Genomic DNA, 25,467 nt, shown 5'->3' on the forward strand with positions numbered 1-25,467 from the left:
CGTGAGCGGCGGTGACGGCCACATGTGCGCGAAACTATTTTCGCGAGGCCGACTTCGTCGATCGTCGGGCCCGATGCCGAGCCTGAAGCTTCCGAACAGGACCACTGCGGCGGGGATTTGTGACAGCGCGTCGTCGACTCCGACCTGAATGAGCGGGTGGGACATCTGTTGTGATGATTTGATTACGGCCGATGATGATGCCGACACTGCGGAACTGTGCACGGATTGGGGCATTGTGAATGAAGTACGTGGCGAGAGCCATTTGGAGGAATCGGATTGCGAGAACGACGAAGCTTTGGAGCCAGCGCCTCATGCAGCTTATGCCACGGGCCTCGGCGAACGAGCAGCCTGCCGTTTTAAATGAACTCGAGACCGCCCTTATCGTTTCTGCTCTTCGAAACACGTGCATCGTGGACTTTTTAGGGCAAAAAAAGTTTGTGTTTTCACTCACAACTTTTTTAAAATCTGTGTTTCATTTACTACGAACTTCGGGATACAGGGAACGGATGCCGCGTCATGCTCAGGTTCATTATAAGCGGGCTCGACTGTAGTGATACTTCTTTTAGTACTCAGTATAGTTTCTTTAGATTTATTTCTTAGGTTTTTCGTCTTTTTGCCTCACTCATCTTTGCATTGCTCATCTTTCCCCACATGATTTTTGTCTCCTATGTATGTTTTCACGCTCTGCACAATGAACTCAGTTGGAAGTTAGTGCTACTCTTCTTGTCCTTTGTCGTACTTCTGAGCTCGCACTATAACATTCGTCATGACCTACCAACTAGCCCTAACCACCCTGCTTCCGAGCAGGAAAACTGCGACATTTTACTGGCACTAGAGTGGCGGTATCGTAAGCCACTGCTGCATTAATGTTTACTTAGATGCACTAAAATAAATGAGCATAATGAGTGCTTGTACAAGCCAGAACATTACTTTCGTTGCCAGGGCTGGTGTCTGCTCGATGAGTTAACCAGGGGCACCGTGGGTACACGAACGCATGCAAAATAGAGGCACATTAGCTCCGCGTATCACTGTGATTCATGGAAAAATTTAACAAGACGCACACATTCCCTTTGTGTGTCTCATTAATTTGATCAAGTTGTACTCATTTATTCAAGCAGCAAATTGCACAAACCACATGTTGTGTCAAATAATTTTTGCCATGCCACATGCTACTCTTGGCAACGTCAGAGCACATTCATCTACGTAGAGGACTCACGTCACAGCAATACCGTATACGTAGGGCATTTCCATCGTGAACGTCATTCCCTCATTCTCTGGGCGTGAGCACATGGGAAGGAGGGTAAGCGGCATTCAGCTTGAAATTTGACTTATTGCTGTGACGCATAGCATTGCAAATTTCAGCAAGACTGATCATGAACGCCCAGTGTATGCATTGCACTGATCAGCTCAAAATTGTCAAACCCGGTGAGGAGCCCTTAAAGGAACTTTTGTACAAGCAGAATAACGACAGCTTCCAGAAAATGTGAGAAGGACTCGTGGCATCCCTATCCATTCTTACTGTTGCTGGAGGAAAAATAACGTCTGTGTTTAGAGCCTTTCAAATCGATAAATACTGTTTGCAAAATAACTGTGTGTTCATGATTAAGCTACAAACATTACGAAGGGCGAGCTACCTGTTGTGCCATAAAAAAAGGGGTTGAGAAAAATCAGTTGTTGGTCTTTTTAAACGGAATAGCTGCTTAAATTTGAAGTGCCTCTTATATAACTCGTTTTCAGCTTGTATTGTGCACCCTAGTTCATCTATCAGCAAAAAGAACTTGTATTAAATGTTACTTAATATCCTGGCCCCTTATTGTTTCGTTTAACAAGTCTGCTGTATTCAAATTATAGTTTGAATTAACCCTTTATGGGGCAGTGTGACTTGCGTGTCCCACTTTTCTTTCACCCGTTCTATTTTTTTAGGTCAAAACCACTGAGTCGATCGCTTTCAGACTTTCTGTGCACCCACATAAATTTTCTGGGTAGCAGTTTTGGCAGTTGTTTTGATGTTATTCGTGAAGTGGCATCACATACACATGTTCCAAACAAAACATTCCACTTGAACACGCTGTATTCTTTTTATCAGGTTTTAGTGCGCTCTCCAACCGATTCAGCACGAGAGTCAAGCTTGAAAAACTTATTTCATACTTGTGAGCTCCTAAATGGGCTATTTATTATAGTAGTGTTCTTTTTTCCTACTCGCTCAGTTTCGTGAAAAATTTGAGCAATGCAAAGTTGACAACCATTCCACGATATATTTCCAAAAGCATAGCTAGTCTAACACTGTTTACAACTGATTGCGTTATCAAATTTTCTCTTTGCTTCATGCAGAGAAGTCTCTTCCAATAGAGGGAAACAGTTGAGCTTCCTCCACAGACAAAAATTACTGTTGCAAGCATGCCCCAGTACCCACACCTGCTGCTCAAGTGCAGTTAGCGAGCAGATACACAATGAAGACTTAGTTGACTTTTTTGTTAGTGACTCTTTCCATTGTTGATTGAACTACTGCCTTTCAGTGAGCAGTGGGACACATATGCACAGGTCAGTGAACTTAATCATGAGTCGACTCACTCAGACTCACATCGAGCCGCAAGTCTGAGTCTGAGTGAGCCTGAGTGTTTTGCTACTTCGTGCACCTTCTTTGTGGCTCGAAGGAATGCCACTGCCGCCTCACAGCTCTCTTAAAGTATCACAGCAGCGCAGTGATGCTTCCCCATTGGTTGCCCACATAATGCCAGGAACGGCAATACACTATCTCAAAACATCGTATCGCTTACAGAGCCAGCGTGAGCGCCAACATTGTAAACCTGAGAAATGCAAGTCGCCGCCCCGCATATCTGCACACAACTGAAGGAAAAATTCCTTCATATGATTTCCGTCGTAATGCACCACATAAAGGGTTCTCTCTCCCATGACCACAAAGCACAAACGAAGGCTAGGTGATGGATGATAGCAAGAAAGGGCTAGAGGAGAAGGTGGTGAACGACTGGGTCAGGCGCATCTGGCTGGCATTGAGAAAAAAATAGAGGAGGAGCTGGGTGACCAGTCTGAATGACTGTCCTGCTGACACAGGTTGTTTCTTCAAATTAACTGTGAAAATATGTTGTTTGTGATAGTCTGAACACCAAGTTTTTACAACACATACCTCAACGAAAGTTGTCTTCTGACGAGTGGCAGAATGCAGGCAATTACATTCCGATTTCAGTCCAACTTGGCGACTTCTTATCTCAAGTGCCTCCTGCCCATATAAAATATCAGCAAATAACAGTGTAAATTGCATAGTGTTCACAAGTTTGAAGTTTTGCATTTTGTTGCATAGCAATCATATGGACACTCTCGGCTGGATTTTTCCACTGCCGTCGGCGAGCTCCATAATTCACCGTATATGTATACAAATCTACACTTGACTCTCGTAAAGTCAAACTCGAAGGGACCTCTTAATTTTGTTTTAATTATGAAGAAGCTTGAATTATAAGAAGTCCTCATATATATGAGTGTGGGTGAAGTGACAACACAAATTTTGATTAGGCATTCATTTTATCAGCTTTAAAACTTTTTCAAGCATTTTTAAATCTTAACAGCATGCAATGAAAAGAAAGCCAAGTTGTTAGGTCCACAAGTTTGTTGGCCATTTACTGCTGATCACACCATTCAAAGAAACTGTGAATTGCAAACTACTACTTTGCTATATGTGCCTCCAGCACAAAGCTCGAGCTCTATACCAGTTTTGAAGCATCACGGTTTACCATGCCTATGCTTTATTTCAAACATTTGTTTACTATCAAAGTCTTTTTTTTTTTTTGAAGGGCTGAGATGCTTATTTTTTATTTTGAGACTGTTAGATATATGTTTGAGAGTTATATAAGCACACAAACTTTTAAATAGCAGTGGGAAAGCAGCAGATATTTTCTGGTATGGAACTGGAAAAAGTATGAATTAATCGAATGATGGAAAAATAAGGCTGATGAAAGTGATAGGGGGCCTTTGAAAGTGATGATGAGTGACACTGTGCATTGCAGCCGTAATTTGACATTCATTAATTCAAAAAACAGGATAATTTGGACGTCTTTTTTGGTCCTGGCAAGCATATGTATTGTTTAACGACATAAAGCTCTTGTTAAGGCGAAGTAATTGACCGTGCGGCTCGTGACATCAGTCTGGAGTGTGCATTCATTTGTGCAAGCTTGTGTGCTTCCAGATTTGAGGAGAAAATGCCATGAACTTCTAATGTTGTATCTAACTATAAGTGAGAGTTGGGTGTCACTAACTGTAGACTGCAACGAACGTAAGTAAATGAAAGACCATATTTTATCATGATTAGAAAGAAATAAACACCTCAGCTTGTCTCGTTAATTCTTGAATCTCTGTCTTAGCAGATTCCAGAAGCTTGTCTTTCTGCTTGCACACAGCAATGTGAAACTGGGATGAAGACTTAATTTCCCCTTCAAGCTGCTGTTGTCGAGCCTGACTTGCTTGAAGAAGTGCCTTTAATCGCATTACTTCATCACTGAGACTCTGAAATGAATAAGAAGCATGTTGCATTACACAGAGACACTATAAAAAATCTTGAAGCAGCAAATGTTTAAAGAAAATGCGCATTAAAAATCGTGATAGGATTCAAAGCAAGACTTATTGAAAAATATATATTCCCAATTCACTCTTTTATAAATAGTATTTGAAGAAAATAATTTCTGCACACTAAAAAATACCAAATATTCTATTTTTAAACAGCTAGTAGTTTAAATGAAGCTTTCTTACATTTACATGGCTTATTTGCTGGAATACTAAAATGCATATAATGCTGTTTGCAAATATGTCAGGTCACCTGTAAGGCTTGCAAATGAGAAACAGCAACTTTTGGTTATTTGCTTCACCCTGTTAACGACTGCCATAATTAAAAAACAAAAAAAAATATCACCAGATGCCATATGAAGACATGAGGCCAAGAAACAGAAATTTTTTTTTTAAAGCAATATTTATTAACAATTAATATTCTGCAATATAAACCACACATTTTTAAGTTGGAGGCAGGATAGTTAGACAGGACACTGGCAAGCTTTCCCAGGAAACGAAGAATCTCTCTCATTAAGAAGCGTCAAAGCATGAAAGTCTCAAGTACAACAGACAAAATAGAACTGTCAGAGCTTTCAAAGTTGATTAATAAGCGTAAGGTATCCAATGTAAGAAGGTATAACATGGAGAGCATTGAACACGCTCTGAAAAACGGAGGAAGCGTCAAAGCAGTGAAGAGGAAACTTGAGATAGGGAAAAATCAGACGTATGCACTAAGAAACAAAGAAGGCAAAATAACTATCAATATGAATAGGATAGTTAAAATAGCAGAGGAGTTTTACAGAGATCTGTGCAGTAGCCGGGATAACCACGACCTTAATGCTATAAGATCTAGCAGTAACCCAGATGACACCCCACCAGTAACGATAGAAGAAGTTAGAAAAGCCTTGGAGAGCATGCAAAGAGGCAAAGCCACTGGTGAGGATCAGGTAACATCAGGTCTGCTGAAAGATGGAGGACAGATTGTGTTAGAAAAACTAGCCACACTGTTTACAAGGTGTCTCCTGAGGGGAAGGGTACTAGAGTTTTGGAAGAATGCTGACATCATCTTAATACATAAGAAAAGAGATGACGACTTAAAGAATTACAGGCCAATCAGCTTGCTCTTCGTAGTATAAAAGCTATTTACAAAAGTAGTTGCTTACAGAGTTAAGAAAACATTAGAATTCAATCAACCAAAGGAACAACCAGGATTTCGAACAGGCTACTCAACAAACGACCACATTAAGAATACCGATCAGGTAATAAAGAAATGCTCAGAATATAACCAACCACTATACATAGCCTTCATAGATTGCGAGAAGGCGTTTGATTCAGTAGAAATATTAGCAGTCATGCAGACACTTCAGAATCAGGGTGTCGATGAAGCATATATAAACATCCTAAAAGAAATCAACAGGGGATCAACTGCTATTATAATGCTTCATAAACAAAGCAACAGAATACCAATCAAGAAGAGTGTAAAGCAGCGGGACACAATCTTCCCAATGCTATATACCGTGTGCTTACAGGTTTTCAAAGGCCTAGAATGAGAACAGTTAGGGATAAGAGTTAATGAAGAGTACCTAAGTAACCTGCGCTTCGCCGATGACATTGCATTGCTGAGTAACTCAGGGGACGAAATGCAACTCATGATTACGGAGTTAGACAAGGAGAGCAGAAAGATGGGTCTTAAAATTAATCTGCAGAAAACGAAAGTAATCTACAACAACCTCAGAAGAGAGCAGCGTTTTGAGATAGGTAATAGTCAACTTCAAGTTGTAAAAGACTATATCTACTTACGGCAGGTAATAACCGCGGAGCCGAACCACGAGATTGTAGTAACTAGAAGAATAAGAATGGGGTGGAGCACATTTGGCAAGCACTCTCAAATTATGACAGGTAGATTGCCTCTATCCCTCAAGAGGAAGGTATATAACAGTTGTATCGTGCCGATACTTAGCTACGGAGCAGAAACCTGGAGACTTACAAAGAGGGTTCAGCTTAAATTGAGGACGACGCAGCGAGCAATGGAAAGAAAAATGGTAGGTGTAACCTTAAGAGACAAGAAGAGAGCAGAGTGGATTAGGGAACAAACGGGGGTTCAGGATATCATAGCTGAAATCAAGAAGAAGAAATGGACATGGGCCGGGCATGTAGCGCGTAGACAGGACAACCGCTGGTCATTAAGGGCAACTAACTGAATTCCCAGAGAAGGCAAGAGAGTTAGGGGGAGACAGAAGGTTAGGTGGGCAGATGAGATTAAGAAGTTTGGGGGTATAAATTGGCAGCAGCAAGCACAGGACTGAGTTAACGGGCGGAAAATGGGAGAGGCCTTTGTATTGCAGTGGACGTAATCAGGCTGATGATGATGATGATGATTTTTAGATGAATGTGAGGGTTATAAAGCAATCTATTATTTATGTTCATTTCTCAAAATTAAAAAAATTCATTAAATGTATACCAAACCTCTTGACTCTAGTCCTGCTTGTTGAAATATTTTCATTTTTTGCAGACACATGTAAGAAGCTTTGGACTGTGCAAAACAAACCAAAAGAAATGAGACCTGATGAATAGAAAACACATAGACATCAAATAACCCAAAAAAGTATGCACCACCACTTGGGACGCCTCTGTATAACTGGCAGCCATATTGAATCTTGTGGCACGATTTTCCTCATTGAGGTTCATTGCACGCCTACTAATGTGATAAGAAGTGTGCCAAGTTTTCATAAAAAATGTTTAGAGTCGAACCCCTTTATAAGAGACACTGATATAAGAGACAAATGGGTATAACAGACACCAGTGTGCATGAAGTAAAATACGGGTTGATAGAAAAATGCATACATAGTACCCTGCTTATAAGAGACATCTCAAATAAAAGACAAGAATCAGTGCCCACAGCATGCCTCTTATAAAGGGGTTCAACTGTATTAGCAAAAGAGGTACAACCGTTCACGTACGGAAAATTACCAGAAATACAAGTTCTGAGAAAATCAACAAAACAGATTTGAAACAGGTGCAGTGCTCACACAAGATACTCAAAAGGGTTGAAATTCTCAATATATGTAGCCAGTTCTATCATGTTCAATACTATAGTGTGCCTTTTCTTTAGCGGCAACATTAAACTTTTTTTCAAGCTTGTTGTGCAGCATCAGTGACGTGATTGGGCACTTTCGCGCTGCGGTGCTGATCCTTTGTGAGGCACATTTTTGCAGAGTATGAGCCACGCCCGATCTCAATGTGCTTAAAAATATCAAATATGCTTCGTTGCCATTATTGAAATGACACACATATTGTACCAAAGTAAATTGAATGGTTTACAGGCTCACATATATGTCCTTGAGTGTAAACAACAAATGTAATAATTAAGTGTTCACATAGTGAGAAGTTATGACTTTTATGATTAAAAATGATCTGTTGACAATGCTGTTAGAGCATTGTAACATGTTCGCACTTAATATGATTGCTAAATAGCCAACAAAATATTACTTATCAAGCTAATCTTACGATGCACACAAAACTGGCACTTTCAGCTTTGGTTTCATAGGTGACAGGTGGTCTAACATTCCTGCTTGTATCTTTTGAAAGAAACTGCGTAGACATGAGCTTTATGCAGCAAATTGACAAGCAATATATTGCCCATCTACTACACCTGTCACACGGCACGTGTAATGTCAATCACAGTGAATGACATTCAAAACGAATGTCATTGTGAACTTGCTTTCCGGGTCCACACGTCTACGTAAAATGACATTTGCAATTTACGGCAATGTTTATCGGCAGGCTGCTATAATACGAAAAAGTTACAAATTGTACACTTAATTGACATAACACTGTACGGCTGGTTGAAAATATACTGCAGCATGATGAAACAGCATGGATAGAAAAAAAATCCTCATACCAAAGCAAGACTAGTTTAAAGATTGAAGTCACAACTTGCAGTCAGCAATATTTAGAACCATAACAGCGTTCATAAATTTGTGACTGCGATAAATCATGAGCAGTGCAAATAAACGATAATTGCTCTCCAGCTGCTGTGAATGAAGCACCAGAACCAACTGAAGCGTCTCAAGCTTGATATTGAAGAAAGATCACAGACGACGAGGGATGTGGAGCTGCGTCTGCACACCAATTCATTTATATTGGCTGCTCTTTGGACATAAACTGCGTGAGCGAATATCAGAGAACTGTGGTGTTTCCCAATAAAGGAAAATTGATTGGAAAAGACTCTCCGTAAACTGGTGTCCAACATGCGCGTGCATATTCTGCTACTAGCGTGTCTAACGCGGTGATGCGGCACCAAAACAACAGCGAGCTTGTGTAAACATGGCTGACAGGAGGCGCTATAGCGTCAAGTCGGAGTCTGAAAAAGAGAATATAGCGGCACAAGTTGCTTCCACTACCGTGTTACACATTAAAAAGTTACCGAAAAGTTAACAACCTTTAATAAATATCTGCACATTGTTTCCACTTGCTTTAAAATGTCGATTTCGTAATATCTTGACAAGAGTACACATGTCCATGAGTTCAGTGGCACATTCAACGAGTGAATGTCATTAGGTGTGAATGTCATTCACTATGCCCGTGTAAAGCTACAAAAATGGCATTAACGCCTAATGTCATTTGCAGCGAATGACATTACAGGTGCCGTGTGATAGAGGTGTAACATAACCAAAAACCGAAAAATGACATTTTGAGAAAAAATTCACTTTTTCCACTTCGCCTCATACCTTAAGCATTTAAGGAAAGAGTGTGGTACTATAGCACTGCAAACTGTTTCAAAGAGATAAAAACATAGAAAAAATTGTCCAATATAAAAATTCAGCCGAACTACACACAAAAAGGGGGAATCGTTCAAGACGTAACTAATAAAAACCAACAAAATTATGCAAGGAAAGCATACGGGACATTACTTGGTATCTCGAACCATTTGGCTGCTCCCGTAGTTACCTAAAAAGGTTGGAGGGGGGCACCAAGTCAGCTTCATACATTGACATAATAGGGAGAGGGACACTGCACTGAACCTTCGTCCCCCCCTGAAGGGGAAACCTGTGCACGCCTATGCTCACTACAGATCTGGTGTGACGTCACTAAAACTTTCGTTGCCCTTCCTAAAAAGTATAAGAAGATGACAAAGAGGGAAAGGGGAATGATAGCGCATGCGCAAAACAACTTATTCAAATCTTGAAATCGTATTTTAACTGAAAAGATACTTGTACTCATTGTCCAACAAGTTAACATATAGGGCCCTTACACACTCAGTTCTTGCCTTACGAATCAAACACTCTTCATGCATTTCACGTGTCCTTTTGTCCCTAGATCTTGCCATTACTTGGCAACTTATCAAACATTAGGATGCACTCACAATGGGCACAGTGACTTGCCAAGTGGCTGCCCACTGATCCATGCATAAGATTTATGTGCTCCCTAAGGCGATCGTTCAGACAACGCCCCGTATGACCGATGTAGTATCGACAACATGATCAAGAAATGCGATACATAACGCCTATACTATTACATTCTACGAACATTTTTGCATGCTTCTTATCACACCCTACACTTGAAGATCCTTCGGAATTGACTCTTTTGCAAAGGAACCCTAGCTTGTTTTTTGCTGTGAAAACAACCTTCAGCCTGTTTTCTTCTTATCACACCCTACACTTGAAGATCCTTCGAAATTGACTCTTTTGCAAAGGAACCCTAGCTTGTTTTTTGCTGTGAAAACAACCTTCAGCCTCTTTTCTTCTTATCATACCCTACACTTGAAGATCCTTCGGAATTGACTCTTTTGCAAAGGAACCCTAGCTTGTTTTTTGCGGTAAAAACAACCTTCAGCCTGTTTTCTTCAACAATTTTTTTTAAGCAGTGCCAAACTTTGTGCACATAAGGTATTGGCAGATACTTTCAGCTTTGGCTCTTCCCGAGTTGTGTGCTTTGCATTCTATCCTTGCTTCAATTCATTCAGAAGAGACTCTGCTATGCTCAAGAGCAACTGATGAGGGAAGCCCGCTTTCTTAAGTCTTAACTTGGTTGATAAACTGCTGTCATCTTGGTGATGGCAAGACCTTCACAATAATCATGCATGTTTTCACAATTCCCCACTTAACAAGCTTGGAGTGCTTTGAACTAAGGTAGCAGGGCTTTCAGGGAGCGGGGAGCAAATTGCCATTTATGGGGTAGTGGCCACTTAACAACAGTGCTTACAATAGACATTCAATGATACTTTGAAATGGCCAATGCTACGAGCACAGTCGTTCCTTTCGTTGCGGCACGGTTGAGGCATGCGCCGAGAACTGAAGTAGGCTAGCAGTTCAGAAGGTGATGAAACGAGGCCCAATTATGCTATCACGATCCACTCTTGAAGGCAAAGCTCAAGCGTCCTCTTTGTTGTTGGTTTTAAGAGTGACGTAATAATCAAGCCCGAAGTTAAAAGGAATTAAAATGGATAAAAAATCATTTTTTAGAACTATGAAATTACCATACTTAAGACATGAGATGTGCTTATAGGTCGCCAAAGGCTCAGTAAACCGGATCCAACTTTTTATTACACCCCACAAACAAGCTTGCCAACTCTTACAGTAGACCCTGGCAATCACATGTTTCCAATGTTACAGTGCTGCACACCGTGCCGACTCTCCGTTAAAAAACAAAAAAACACCCCGTGCGTGTTTTCTTTGTAGGAACACAGTGACAAAAGCTTGCCCATGGGAAACTTTATGCACAAATGAGCTCGTCGATTGATTCTTTGCCCAACGAAACAGTGCCTCAACCCAGCGGTAATGCAGTTTTGGCCGCGCAGTGCGCATTTTCATTTTCTTGTGCTGCCCTCTGCCATTTTGCAAAACCCAAGACTACCGGACAAAGCGGTATTTCTAGAACGAAAGCCTCTGAGATGAAGAGGCATCTTGCTACTTTATCGCTAGGGGAGTGGTGCTACTCAGACAGTGCTTTCTACCCGCGCTGCAATGACGCGTGCTTATGACAGAGATGCCCTGCTGGGTCGTTCGCTGCGCACCGATGGCATATCACTGACGTCGTTTCACACTGCGAAAGTGGACAGAGTGACGATGATGGGCTACGCCTTTCCCCTCCTTACGGCAGAGAAGGTAGGGGATGCCGCAGCAAAAATTGAAAACCCCCTGAAAGAGATGTTCTAACCTCTGTAACTTCCTTATTACAGCACACATTCGCAAAACTTTTGCTGCAGCATGTTCACATAGCAAAAGTGCACATATTTCTCTCCCTAACAGTTTTTGTACCTTGGGGTTGTTTACTGGCAACACTTTTGCAAGTAGTCATGGAAGGAATTGAGTAAAGAAGCTTATTGCCTCACAAATTAACTACCGCAAAAATTTTTAGAATCCATCCAGTATGAGCAGAGTTACAAAGACTATCGCATGCTGTAATTGCTTTTTCTCTACTCTCCTCCATATGAAAGAACTGGAAGTTAAGCAAGAAGGAGTGGAACGGGAGAAGAAGGTGCGTCATGCACGCCTTGCGACCTTGAGCACATTTTCTTTTTTGAGCGGTTTTTCAGTACAATCATGCATGCACTCGCAGACAGGTCCCGGCCTCCTGCAATGGCTCCAGTAACCCCTGAGGACAACATGCTCATATCAGCCAATGGCATAATACTTGGGCCTATAACGTTATAACTCTTTAGCATGTAGCATCGTTTGTCAAGAAAAGAGACAGCAATTTTTAGCAGAGTTTAAGAATTTATTGTAAATTCCAGGCCGCATGCTGCCCTATATTACTATTTGGCTTGCGTGCTCCCGGGAGCCTAGACTACAGATAGCCAGCATTTTCTGACCATGCTAAAAAAGTGTTGCAGGTCTCCTTTAAAGATTATTATCAGCAGCAGCAGCAACCTGTTTTACATCCACTGCACTACGAAGGCCTCTCCCAATGATCTTCAGCCCACACTGTCCTGTGTGAGCAGATTCCCCTTTACGTCTCCGCAGGTGATCTACTGTAGAACACTCTTTCCTAAAGGCAAACTGTTCTCTAGGTTCCTCAAAGTGTGGCTCTTGTCCTATTCAAAACTATCTTTGTGACCATTTTGTACAATGCTGAAAGAAAGTTGACTGGTCAAGTTCAAGTCTCTCGTGCCCACTTTCTGTCTACAGTCGAACCCGGGTACATCGAACTCGCCAAAAAACGTTTATTAGTTCGATATATGGCATAATTCGATATAGGCCCGGTATAGGTTTTGACACAAAGGCACATAACAAACTAGAAGAAAAGTACTTTATTAATATGGTGGCTTACTTGCGTGCCCTACTGTGGAACAAAATAGTCCCGGATTGTTTTCTGTATCAACGACTTCGCTGCCGGCGACAGCACGCACGCCTCCACGTTGTCCAATGAGTCGGAACAGCTGAGGCCGCAGCCTTCCACATTCAAGCAATAGCGCCAGACCAACGCAAGTGCACTAATCACTTCAGAGGATGTAGGCAATGGGCCGTCGTCGATTTTCATATTGCTGTCGCTTTGGCTCGTGGTCGGCACGACGTCTGCAATGTAATTCTCATCCTGTAATTGGCCCATAATGGGGACATCATCGTCCGCACTGAGGAACTCGTCGAATGTCGATCCGTCGATAGCACCCGGGAACTCTGCCAGCTCGTTCCAAACTTCGGCGGAAACACATGCGGTGTCTTCAGTGCTGTCAGAATTTGGGGTGTCATCACCAGGCATGGGGAAGCTGGCATGCCTAAAGCAGTGCTGGATCGTCTACTTCTTGACATCTGCCCACGATCTACTCAACATAGAAATAGCTCCGAGCAAGTCGATCTTAAGCTCCCTGCTGACACAAAGGTTCTGCAGCAGCCTCTCTACCAGGCGCTTCCGATAGCCGGCTTTCATTGCGCGTATAACGCCTTGATCCAGTGGTTGCAGTACAGACGTAGTGTTCGGGGGCAAAAAATGCAGCTCGATGTTGCTGAAGGTTGTACTGCAGTGGTGCGATGAACAATTGTCCATGAGCAGGCACACCTTGCGATTTTCGCCTACCAAATCATCATTCCACGACGATAGCCATCTGCTGAAAAGCTCCCCGGTCATCCACGCTTTTGAGTTTGCTCGGTAGGTAACTGGAAGCAACAGCGCATTTCGAAAACACCGCGGTGCCGTTTTTTTTCCGATAACCAGAGGTCGAAGCTTTTTCGATAAGTATAAATTAGCTGCCAACAGCACGGACACATGAGCTTTATTTGCCTTGCTGCCGCTTGTCTTGTCGCCACGACACGCAAGTGTCTTGTTTGGCAACATTTGCCAAAATAGAGTGGTTTCATCCGCATTAAAGATATCTTGGGATCTTGCTGCGATATCTCGCCAGTTTTCCTCGAGCCATTTTTCTACGCTGTCCAGGTCCGCCGCTCTGTTTTCACCTGTAACAGCTTTGCAAACGATGTCGTGCCGTTTTTTGAACCGCTGAAGCCAGCCTGAACCGCCTTGGAAATCATTCCTGCCAAGCAGAAAAGCAAGGTCCTTGGCTTTCTGCTCGATCATAGGGCCGGACACCAGGATGTTTCGCGACCGAACGTCCACAAACCACTTGTAAACGGCCGCTTCAACATTTTCGTACACAGCAGCGCGCACACGTCGGGTGCCACGGGCACCTGGCCTTTTGTCCGACTTGGCTCTGATGTCTGCCTTGTTCTTCAGTATAGTACTCAAGGTGCTCCTTGGAATTTTGTACGTGGCGGCGACGTCGGACTTCTTTTCACCGCGCTCAACCCGACTGGTGATTTCGAGTTTTGCAGCGAACAGCAAATTTTGCCTCTTTGCGCAAGCCATGATGACAGCGCGCCAATACAGTTCACAGAGCACCAACAGGCAACACCACAGACCATGCTGAATCGGCAGCAGCAGGCACACAAGCATACAGAAAGAAAAAATGGCGCTCACTTCTACCGCCTTCGCGCCTCAAAGAAAGCACGACGGCCTCTGATTGGCTGTAAGCGCTGCGAGCGGGCCAGGATCATTTCTTGAAGGGGGATGTTCGCCCACGCGCGACCGGGTCCCACCAACTTTTTCTAGGGTGGCGCCGGCAGTTTTCCCCGCCACCGCGAGAGAAAGCCAACTAGCTGGGGCACTTTTGAGGCACATGGAGTTTGATATATCAGTTGTCGTTGCTATTTTCGTTCGATAAAACAGTAACTTTTGCTATATATTCTCAATGTAAACTTATCGTGTTTAGGAATTGTTCGATATACGGGATAATTTGATATAAACGGGTTCGATATAGTCAAGCTCGACTGTATTAGCAATAGAATACTAGTGTTTTTCAAACTCTCTGGTACATCTGAATTTGTAAGGCATAATCTGTAGTGTCAAAAGCTTCACAAATATAAGATCACCTCCATATTGCATAAATCAGTTTTAAGCCATCTTCCCTGGCTATATTGGCACAGTAGCCTCATAAGGGTTTTCTAAGCTGTATAGTTCTGAGTGAAAGTCCTCAAGTTATCCCCCTTGTGAATCTGTCCCAAGCAGAAGTTCTGCTAAGCTAAGTGCCCTGCGTCTTTGATCAGGAACTGGCACCCCATGCACCAACACTACCTTGCCTACTCAATAAGCATTCAAGCAGTCTTGAAGTTTTCATTCTCTATCTTTTCAAAGGATACTAAAGAGAAATCAAACAATCAATTAGTTTAAATTGATGAATTGTACTCGGAGAATTCAAATGCCGTTAACCATTAACCATTATAGGCTTATTAACAAAAGAGAAAATCAAGGTCTAGCTTATTTGTTTATATTTCACACCGAAATCATGCGTCACGTCACGAATTTCAAATTGTCTATTTTGCATTTGAGAGACACTAGCTTGAGGATAGCTCCTGAAACTTGGTGTGCAAAGTCTATGATACCCTCAGAGGACAATGTACTTCATTTTTACTGACTGGGAATTATGTAGAAATTAGTAATCACGTCGCCACCCCTATTTCCTTTTGTGTGTTTTCTCGCTTATCAAGCATCCTTTAATGGCTACCGTGGCGACTTTGGAATCGTCAGAATAACATGAGAAAAATTGTCTTTCTCTTTAATGTCCTTTTAAAGGGGTAGTGAACTATTTTTAAGGTAATCATCGCATGACCTCAGCACAAGAGTTTATTGCCTCATGAATTAATTGCTGCCAAATTTCTCAAATCCGTAGCCCGCTTTAAGTGCTTTCTCTCCTCTCTCGTCCATCCTGGAAGCTAAGCATGGAAGGATCGCATGGGAGAAAGAAGCTAGATCAGCATGTGTCATGACCTTTATTTATATTAATCATGAGTAAGCATTATGTCAACATCAATAAAAAAATATTTTTGTGCCTTCATGGAGACTAAGAAAGTTTGAATAAATTTTATAATCAAATCTTATCACCCTGAATATTTTAGGTCTAAAATAAAAACAAAATCAACCCTGTAAAGCCATATTTGGCAAATAAGTATCACTATCAATGGTTAAGGCGTTGTGACACCTTTACCTAGACTTTTTATTCATGTGTATTATTCATATTTTCATGTATTTTTATCTTATCTTCACACCTACATGGTGTGCTCATTCTTATGCAAGGGCCTTATTCGATGGGCCCTCTTCACTCCGGAACAAACCGGGACTGTGTGCGCTTGCTTGCTTGGTGATTCCACACTCATGGTTGCTCTCGTGACCAAATGATTTTGAAACTGGCATCCTCAGTGCAGCCAACAGTTACTCCAGTGCTGCTAGCCATTTAAGAAACTGAAGTATAGGCCTGCATTCCATACATTTATCGGACAGAAAGTCCGATCTACAATTGCCTAAGCTTGCGCAAGGGGCTTATTCGATGGGACGTAACTGCAAGTGAAACCACATTAGTGCAACATGTTTTTATTGATTGTGAAAACTGATGTGCAAGAGAATAAGTGGGAAAAGTTTAAGAAATATCAAAAATGTTTTTTTTAATTGTCAGATTTTTCTATTGTATGCTGTTTTCTTGAATTTAGCGCAATTGTATCTCTTTATCTAAAGATGCTATTAATATAAGTTTCATAGTTTCATAAATAAGCATGCTGACAACGTAGTGCAGAATTTTCGCCTCTGTCATACGCCTTTTGAAATAAAGGGCTGCACAGTGGGCATGAAAATGTTTTCTGGGTTGATTTTGAAATTTTTTATGAAAATATCTACACTACCAACAGAAGCAACAAATCACTGAATGCAAGCAAAAACTCGCATATATTTATCAAAAAAGTTTGAGGTACATAGCTTCAATACATTTTGTGTAATTCATAGCCAAAGTCTGAATAAACAACAGGCCAGGTAAGGGTGGCACTCCACCTTTTTGTCATTATTGATTTACTGCTCTTTAAAAAACTCCGGCAAAATAAATTGTGGATTTCTTCTTTCCACTCATCAGGCAACAATATTTAAATATGTGAAATAAATGGAAGAGGTCAACCGGCCAGGCTTTGTTCGATCTTACGTGGAATCAACCTGCTGTATGACTGTATAAGAATTTAATAAAAAGAAACATCTTTTGATTATGAGAAGCACTCAATGCAAACACAAAACTTACGTCAATCAGCCTTTCGTTTCCACAGTAAGATTCTGAGCTGCTTATTTCCCCTCGGCCTACGGTAACAGAACTTGGCAAAACAAATCCTGGAGAAGCGAGGCCCGATGAGAGAGGAATCTTGAGGACCTGTTGAATATAAACCACAAATTTATAATCAACACAAGAGCCCCCTGCAGTATAACAGGTATCCAATAATAACCTCAGGACAAAAAAAAAGGTACAAGAAAGAAATTGTTTTTCAATAAGTACCAAGTTGTGAAAATTGTCAGAGTGAGATATAATCTGTCTAGATAGATCATGCTTGCATGATGGTATCAAAAATATCACTAAATTCTACCTATACACAAGTGTCCATTAAAACAAGGTTAGCCCAAGCGAAATTTCCTCAAAGTTGTTGCTTTATGCACAAATGCAGCCAGAAGAACGCTAGCAAAACTGGAATGTAGCAACTGCAGCCAATGACAACGAAGACCCTTGTTGCCCGGGCATCATGACAGTAGTTCACGCGAATGCTTGTTTGACAACTACAGGCTAACATGCTCAAATGAGACTCTTAATACGAAAAAAGTCCCAAGCATTGTTTTGAGTGCCACAATATACACTGAAGCTGAGATGGTGAATACTGAAGCGTTAAGTTGCAGAACAGTGACATGTTCAGCCAAAGCGCGTACTTCAGAGTGTTCTTGAAAGTTCTCGAGCAGTTCGTTGACATAATTGCATTTTACAAGAAGTCCACTTCCAAACCACAAGAAACCAGTGTCGAAGAGAACTAACAGACAATGATGCCAAGAAAAGTATAGGCGACATTATAAGTAGTAAGTGTAACGTAAATGTGAAGAATCTGGGCTCTGGCAGACCTGATGCCTTCAGGTCGTATGAGAAGGATTATTGGTCAGCTGCCACCTGGTAATAAGATCACGTGCTATGCGACATCAACAGGCAGAAAAAGAGCGTTCCACACTCACCCTCATAACTACTAGTGACACTGACCAACACTCTCAGGTTTAAACACACATATATACCCCATAAAGTGGACAGGGGAGATGACTATCACAACAGCTCGGTCGGTAGAGCATCAGACACATTATTCGACAGTCGCAGGTTTAGTCCCTGCCATAGGAAAGTTATCTCATTATTCACTTGACTTTCTTCGCATTTGCAATAAAATTACTACTAAAAACATCCCCCATACTTTCCTTGACATCTGTTCTCGTTAATTGTGTCTAAAAAAAGTGAGTTCTTAACTTTCCACTTCTTTCCTAGAAACCAGTAAAGAATGTAGTGATGACATGTTTGTCAACTTCTCTATTCTTGTGTGAAAGAACAACGACAGGACACAGCATAGTGCTCTTCAAACTCTTATACCGAAAATTCATCAAGCCACAGTTAATTAACCCTGGTTTAATTATTTTATTTTATTGTTATTTGGGCATTCCTTACAAAAATGCCCACGAAGGGGGCAAAAGCAGAGAGCGTCTCCTGACTAGGCCCACTTTTCGTGAGGAACCTCGGGCAAGTACAGCAAAACAGTATATAGAAAATTCAAGATTACGCATACAAACTATAAAAAAGAAATGATGATCATTACAACAAGTGCAGAAAATATCGGTTAAAGATTCAAACAAAACTGTTCCTTAGCGATAAACAAAAAGACGTTATCAGCACTATTAACATATATTTAAATACAGACAATTCGTCTGGACATGGTAAAATATGATAAAGAACAAAGATTACAACAGATATATTTGATACATTACTAATCTTCAGCACACGCACCCTATAAGTGGGTTTGAATTATTACATTTGTAATTTGCTTCTTAAATTTTGTACTGTTTTTTGTCTCCCTAGCATATTCTATTACTTCAGGAATCTTGTTGCACAGTAAAACAATTTGGTTATCAATTGGCTGTATGCCATAGTTTGTCCGACACATCGGCCCCACTAACACAACAGTACATAGATTGTATGCAAGATCTCTGCTTAAGTATGTATCAGAAAAACCCTGAAAGTTGTTCTTAATTTTTTTATAGATAAACATGGCTAGTTGTACCTTGTAGCACTCTGGGGATGGTATCACGTGCACACGAAAAAGGGACATATTTGGGGGGACCGAGGTAGTTAGCAGACGTAGTGTGCGTTTTTGGAGAAGAATAATACTTTCACTGTTTGTTTTGTTACACGTACCCCAGACTAGAACACAATACATGATTTGCGAGTGGATAAAATAAAAGTACAACTGCCGTTTCACTCTCCCTGGAAGTAGATGCTGCAATCGTCAAATTAAACCGATAGACCTTGATATCTTCAATCGAAGGTTATCCACATGCTCGGACCAACTAAGGTCGCTTTCAAAACATACACCCAGAAATTGAACTATGTTTACCAGAGAAATACTCTCACCATTGTAAATTAAAGAAATAGTTTAATCTGAAGGTCTATTTTTCTGCTTGAATAGCATAACTTTTGTTTTTTTCGTTTTCAATTCTAACTGGTTCACTGCAAGCCATAATTTTAGTTCATCCAACCAGGAATATGCAGTTGTCTCAATTACAGTGAAGTATTCAGTTGTTAAGATGTATGCAAAAAGCTACTGTCATAAGAACTGCCAAAACTGGAGTGCATCAACTGAACTGATGCATTCTCGACATGTTGAGATAAGTACTGAAAATGAACATGCTATTGTTAAATAATCCATGTGGATGTGGTTCACATGTAGAAAAATTTAGTTAATGGGAATTAAATCTTGCAATGAGCACGAATACTTTGTCACGCAACCATATCACTTGTATCACATGAAATACTTGCAAAAAACGGCAGGAACGAAAAAATGGGAGCTTGCAGTGAAAAAATCCCTAAACAGGGGTTGTGTGCTCAAGCGGACGTTTTGACAAGTGGACTTATCATCTTCAAGGCTAGAGCTGGTTTCCTTAGCGCTAGCGTGTATGTGCTTTGTACCTTCTCCTCTATCCTAGCAAAGGACGGGGAGAGGGCAACTGTGGATACAGAGGTGCGGGAGAGGGCAGGGAGCACTGTGACAAAAAAATGTTGATATATGATGTTAGACGTCCTAAAACCACCATATGATTATGAAAGACGCCGTAGTAGAGGGCTCTGAAAATTTTGACCACCTGAGGTACTTTAACGTGCACCCAAATTTGAGCACACGGGCCTACAGCATTTTCGCCTCCATCGAAAATGCAGCCGTCGCAGCCGGGAACGTTAAAAACTAAAACAAAATATAAAAACAGTGTAAAGCACGAACTAAAGCTATAGAAAAGGCATGCGCCGTAGGTGGCTTATTTCCTTATTTGAGAGGAAACTGGAAGGCCTGCTTATACATTTGTCACCCTGCCTCTAAAATCTCTACAACAATTTGTTTGCCATGCCTGGCTAAGACAGTGCTACCCTCAAAGTGTGGGAAGCAGCCGCAGTCTCGGCAGTGCATCATTAAATGACTGCAGGCGACTGCTGAAAGGTTCTGCTGGTGCTCTCTGAGACGGACAATAAGACGCCTGCCCGTTCGTCTAACATAAATGCTTGGCGCACGAAAGTGGCGTGGAGTACACAACACCTTGCTCGCATGACACAAAAGGATGGCGGTGTATAATTTTTTACTTCTTTCATACCAGGGGCATACTTTATGGCGTAGGAATTTCAGAAAGCGTGGTTGCATTCGGATGATTGTCTTTTTGGCAAGCAGTTATCAGATGGATTTCATCACTTCTTTTCTTCACATTATCTTTCTTTTGTTTTGACTCGTGCCTACAAAAAGGCCCTCCGTTCGAAACAATAAATCAGTTGTGAGTTCGGCGCTCTGTGTGTATGTCCTACCTAAATGTACGGTCTTTTTTTTTTTGCACTGGTAAATTTACCTTAGTGCATCTCACAATGATCTGATGATCTAATTCAGAAGACATGTCATGCTAGTGACATCGATATATCAGAGCATTGAAAAACTGAGGAATAAAAAAAAAAGTGAAAGCAGAGGACAACTTCCAGTAACATGGCCAGCACTGCAACTAGCTGCGGAGTATGGCGGCAATGGCAGCACACATAAATGATAATTATTGTTGCTGTGAATTGAGCAAGTTGATTCGCCTTCAACACAACCATCAGAATAGGTTGGTCACATCTTCAGAAATTCAAATAGACCACACTAGTATGCTGCACCTGGACACGGTGATCTAAGAGTCTAATCTTAAAATAATAATCCAAATGTAGCTGGAGCCCCAATTGTCTTATGACCCATCTACTGTCCCAGCGAAGCTACTCTGACTCATTTTGCCTAGTTCTCCACTTAAACAGATGTTGCAATAGAAAACTTGAAAACATGCTTAAAGCATGTATTTCGGTAAATAAATGCATGCTTGCATTTGCACAGTCAAATTAACAAGAACATGCAGTGTTTTCTTTCAATGAAAGATGTTCTTTCTCGCAAAGGACACTTTACCTCTGCGGTGTCTTCATTGCAAGGGTCAGCTTCAAACAGGCTCGATGAACTGTCCTGAATGCTGGTAGAACTTTGTCCCTCGATTCCTTGTGCACTTAGCAACTGCGAGAGCGATGAGCAGCAGCTGTCTCTTATCTGTTTAAAAGTTCCCCAGTCACAACCAGTACAACAGCCTCTTTGTGAGTTATCCGACTAATGCGTCTGTAAAGTAATTTTTACAAGAACAGCCGTTAAAAGCAAAAAGCAGGAAGATTTACTGAGGATTCAGTTGGAATGGTTGATTGATTGATATGTGGGGTTTTATTGTTTCAAAACCACGATACGATTATGAGAGACGCTGTAGTCGAGGGCTCCAGAAATTTCGACCACCTGGGGTTCTTTAACGTGCACCCAAATCTGAGCACACAGACCTACAGCATTTCCGCCTCCATCAAAAATGCAGCAGCAGCAGCCGGGATTCGATCCCGCAACCTGTGGGTCAGCAGTCGAGTACCTTAGCCACTAGACCACCATGGCGGGGGGGGGGGGGGGGGGGGGGGGGTTAGGTTAGAATGACATGGCTTCTTAAATGTTCTTGTGAGACTTCATCTATATTTAAGGGGGCAGACTGGTCTTAGACATTTTTTATTTATTTCTTCAGTGATCTTGATCAAAGTGCACAGGATTATGCAGGTTTTTCTGCCGATTTCAAATATTCAATAAGTTTTCCTGTTACTCATCTTGTTTCGGAGATAACTTTAGTTCATCCCCAACTGTTTAAGGCCGCCATGGAAAAGAATTGCTTAATTAAAAGTGAAATTTAAGATATGCCAACATAGACCAATAACTATAGACTGAAAGTATGTAATTTTTTTTAGTCCTTTCTTGGTTATTTTATAGCAAAGTGAATTCATTTGCAAAAGCACTTGAAATTGTGTTTTGGTTATTTTATAGCAAAGTGAACTATTCATTTGCAAAAGCAGTTGAAATTGTATTGCAATTTTGATGAGTAATTAATTAAAATGCCTGTGTTCTAAATTCTGCTCCCATACTTGCATTCTACACACATAAAGGTTTCTATTGCAAAAATAATAATTGTTGTACCTGCCCTAGCTGCAGAGATATTGAGACCTCAAAATTGAACAGCCATAAACTTACTTTTTTGAGAAAAATGGCAAAAAGTGAAAACACACAGCTTCTTCAAAAAGCGACAATCATGGTGCGCATGTTTTGCAATCCTCATAAAGGTGCTCATAAATTAGTAGCAGAGCTTCCAACACAGGTGCCGGCTTATAAAGAAGCCTCGAAGTGTGTTCCCCCCCCCCTTTTTTTTTTTTTGCAGGTTCGGCATGTCAACAGTACCAAGAATCTGGACAGTTAGAATGACATTGCGAGAAAATCGCCACTTCCTGGTGTGTGAAAATTTGCAGAGAGATAGAAAAATACTTACAGACACCAAATATGTCAATTTAAAAAAATGAATTTTTCGGTCTCTTTTTGGTCCCAGAGACCAGTCTGCCCCCTTAAGTGAAGTTAATAGATAGTACAATAAATATTTTCAGAGAGGGACACATTTTGAATGACGGGTTAAATAACTTCAACCAAGTAAAGATATTATTTCAGAATCAATAACAAGCAGGCTAACAAAAGCAAGAGGCAAGCTTGAGAGCTTTAATCTTTCCTTGTGCAGTACAACTGCCGACCTCTACAACATCAGAAAAATAACTGAGGTTCTTATTAGGTTTTCTTCGTTTTGTTTGCTGTATAGCAATGGTTTAGTGCCGTGCCCGTGTCGTACCTCAAGGCCTTGTCCTTTCTGTGCACTATAGGTGTTGAGACAAACAGTCCAGACCTTGGCAGGCTCTGCACCTTCAAATCGTCAGCTGCCCTCGCATGCTTTCACACACACAGAACATGTGTGACGCGAGGAGATGTCGAAATTCACTTTACACAGAACCCCACTGGGGCAAGAGGAAATGTGCCTGGAGTGCCTAATTGCAATAATATGTGCTTGCATAAACATGTCTGCAAATCAAGTAACATCACATGCATGTCCAATAGCAAAGTTTCATGCAAATGGTACTGTACCGTGCTTAGCTGCTGCTTAAAGTCTGCCTCCACTTTGCAGGCTTGCTTAATGTCCCCTGTTGCGAGTGCACTTTCCATCTGCTCAAGAAATGCTTGAACCCTGGGTCTCATAAAGGACCATGACACATTTTTGTTGTTTGAAGCATTCTCCCACTTCTCAGTGTGGGCAGAGACCAGCTCCTCCTGCATCTTGGTTGTACTTTGAATAATCTGCTTCTCGCCCAGAGCTTTTTTCTGAATTTCCTGAATGCCTTTCTCCTGCAGAGCAAGAAGCAGCAGCTGCTATCCAAGACACTACAACTATTGCATGTGCAATGAGATATTAATGAAAATTTGAATGCAAATAGTGTAAAATATGCATGATTCCAAATTTTAAAAGAATGAAAAAACTGCTGTTTCTACATGGCCTTACGCACATTTGCCACTTTTAAATGAACCAATTATTTATTTATTTGATGCAGTCAATCCCGTGCTTGGGGTCATTACAGGGAGGGTGTCACAGAATACATAGTATTCACACAATAAAGCAGTATTCAATAGCACATAGGAATGACAGATGAACAATCATCTCCAGGAAAAGAAGAAACAAACAGCAGTGACTGTGTCGATTAAAAATCGAGAAACAAACGCTGGCAATAGAAGTTAGCAATTATCACTGCAGAGAAAGCTGTCTAATGCATCTTAAAAGTTGACTGACAGCGTTTGTTGTACAACCAAATCACTTAAGCTATTCCATATTCAATTGCATCTGGAAAAAAGGAGTCGTGGAAAGCATTCGTGCGTGTGAAATAGGGTAGAATAGCTCTGCAGGGGCCTGCCATGGCAGAAGAAAGAAAATACCCCACCCGTCTTGAATGAGCAAGACCTGAGGGGTTGGGGAGGTGTCGCTTCTAAGGGTGTGGTCATGATCGCTGGCGATAGCTTGGCCGCCATCAGCGGGTGGCTCCTATAGACGGGTGGCTCTCTTCTACGTGCTGCGTTCCCATTGCAAAGAGACTGCACGAAAAGTGTTGCTCTCCCTGAAATGACCATATTCTCCTTTACATCAGCATTTTGTAGAGTTACGAGAAATTAGATTCAAAAGATAGCTATCAGCTTCACTTCGCATAGCACCACAATTTGTTGCTGTCACATTCATTGCTTCACCTTTGAAGTGAAACTGACTTTTTCAGCTATAGAGAGCCAGCCTTTTCTTTTTTTACCTGAACACGCAAGCTTGAACCGCAGAGTTCATAAGTGCCATGTAATGCAGCACAGCAGCGAAATGAACAAGAAAATGGGTGCGCGCAGTCCTGGGCACCTGTCTTTGTTCGGCTGTTTCAAAAATCAGATACCCACTCCCCTTTTTAGCACCGTTACAGTCATCATTTTTCTCCCCTGAACAATGCCATTAAGTTATGAAAAAAAAATTCCAGTTTCACCACAAAAGCGAAGCAATACAGGCCATAGCAACAAATTGTCATGTTCTGAATGATCAATCTTTTGAATCTGATATCGCGTAACTCTACAAAACACTAGTGTAACACGGCCATGAAAGGACGAGATGCTCTTTGTTGCAGTCTCTTCGCGTTGACACCGCGGCATGTAGAAGGCGATACGAGCTATCTTATACCATTCCTGCCAAGTTGAATGGTTATGAATCCGGGAGATTTCCGTTATGGGGGGAGGCGGGATTCCCCCCGATTTATTTGCCCACACACCTTTTTTTGGGGGGGGGGGGGGGGCTCAAAAGAAAACAAAAAAGTTACATTGAAAAAAAAATTAAAAACGGGAAGGGCGGGAGGAGTTCGTAAACATCGGCATAGCGGTCTTACAATGGCTTGCAATGGCTGAATACACGATGCTGGGG

General features: G+C 41.5%; 1 protein-coding gene across 9 annotated transcripts in view; it reads right to left on the bottom strand.

Moving 5' to 3' along the window:
* LOC119187874 (uncharacterized) overlaps positions 1-25,467 on the bottom strand; it is a 244,152-nt gene that overhangs the window by 136,816 nt on the left and 81,869 nt on the right. For 8 of the 9 annotated variants that reach the window (XM_037435978.2, XM_075878780.1, XM_075878778.1 and 5 more), the window contains 5 exons: positions 23,619-23,876; positions 21,552-21,653; positions 17,102-17,227; positions 4,336-4,515; positions 3,146-3,238 (listed from right to left, as the gene is read on the bottom strand). In XM_037435978.2, coding sequence (XP_037291875.2) covers positions 3,146-3,238; positions 4,336-4,515; positions 17,102-17,227; positions 21,552-21,653; positions 23,619-23,876 — 759 coding nt within the window. The remainder of the gene's footprint in view (positions 1-3,145; positions 3,239-4,335; positions 4,516-17,101; positions 17,228-21,551; positions 21,654-23,618; positions 23,877-25,467) is intronic. The other variant, XM_075878776.1, reaches the window with a different exon arrangement.

This window comes from Rhipicephalus microplus, chromosome X, assembly GCF_043290135.1.
Source record: "Rhipicephalus microplus isolate Deutch F79 chromosome X, USDA_Rmic, whole genome shotgun sequence".
In the NCBI taxonomy this organism is placed as follows: Eukaryota; Metazoa; Arthropoda; class Arachnida; order Ixodida; family Ixodidae; genus Rhipicephalus; species Rhipicephalus microplus.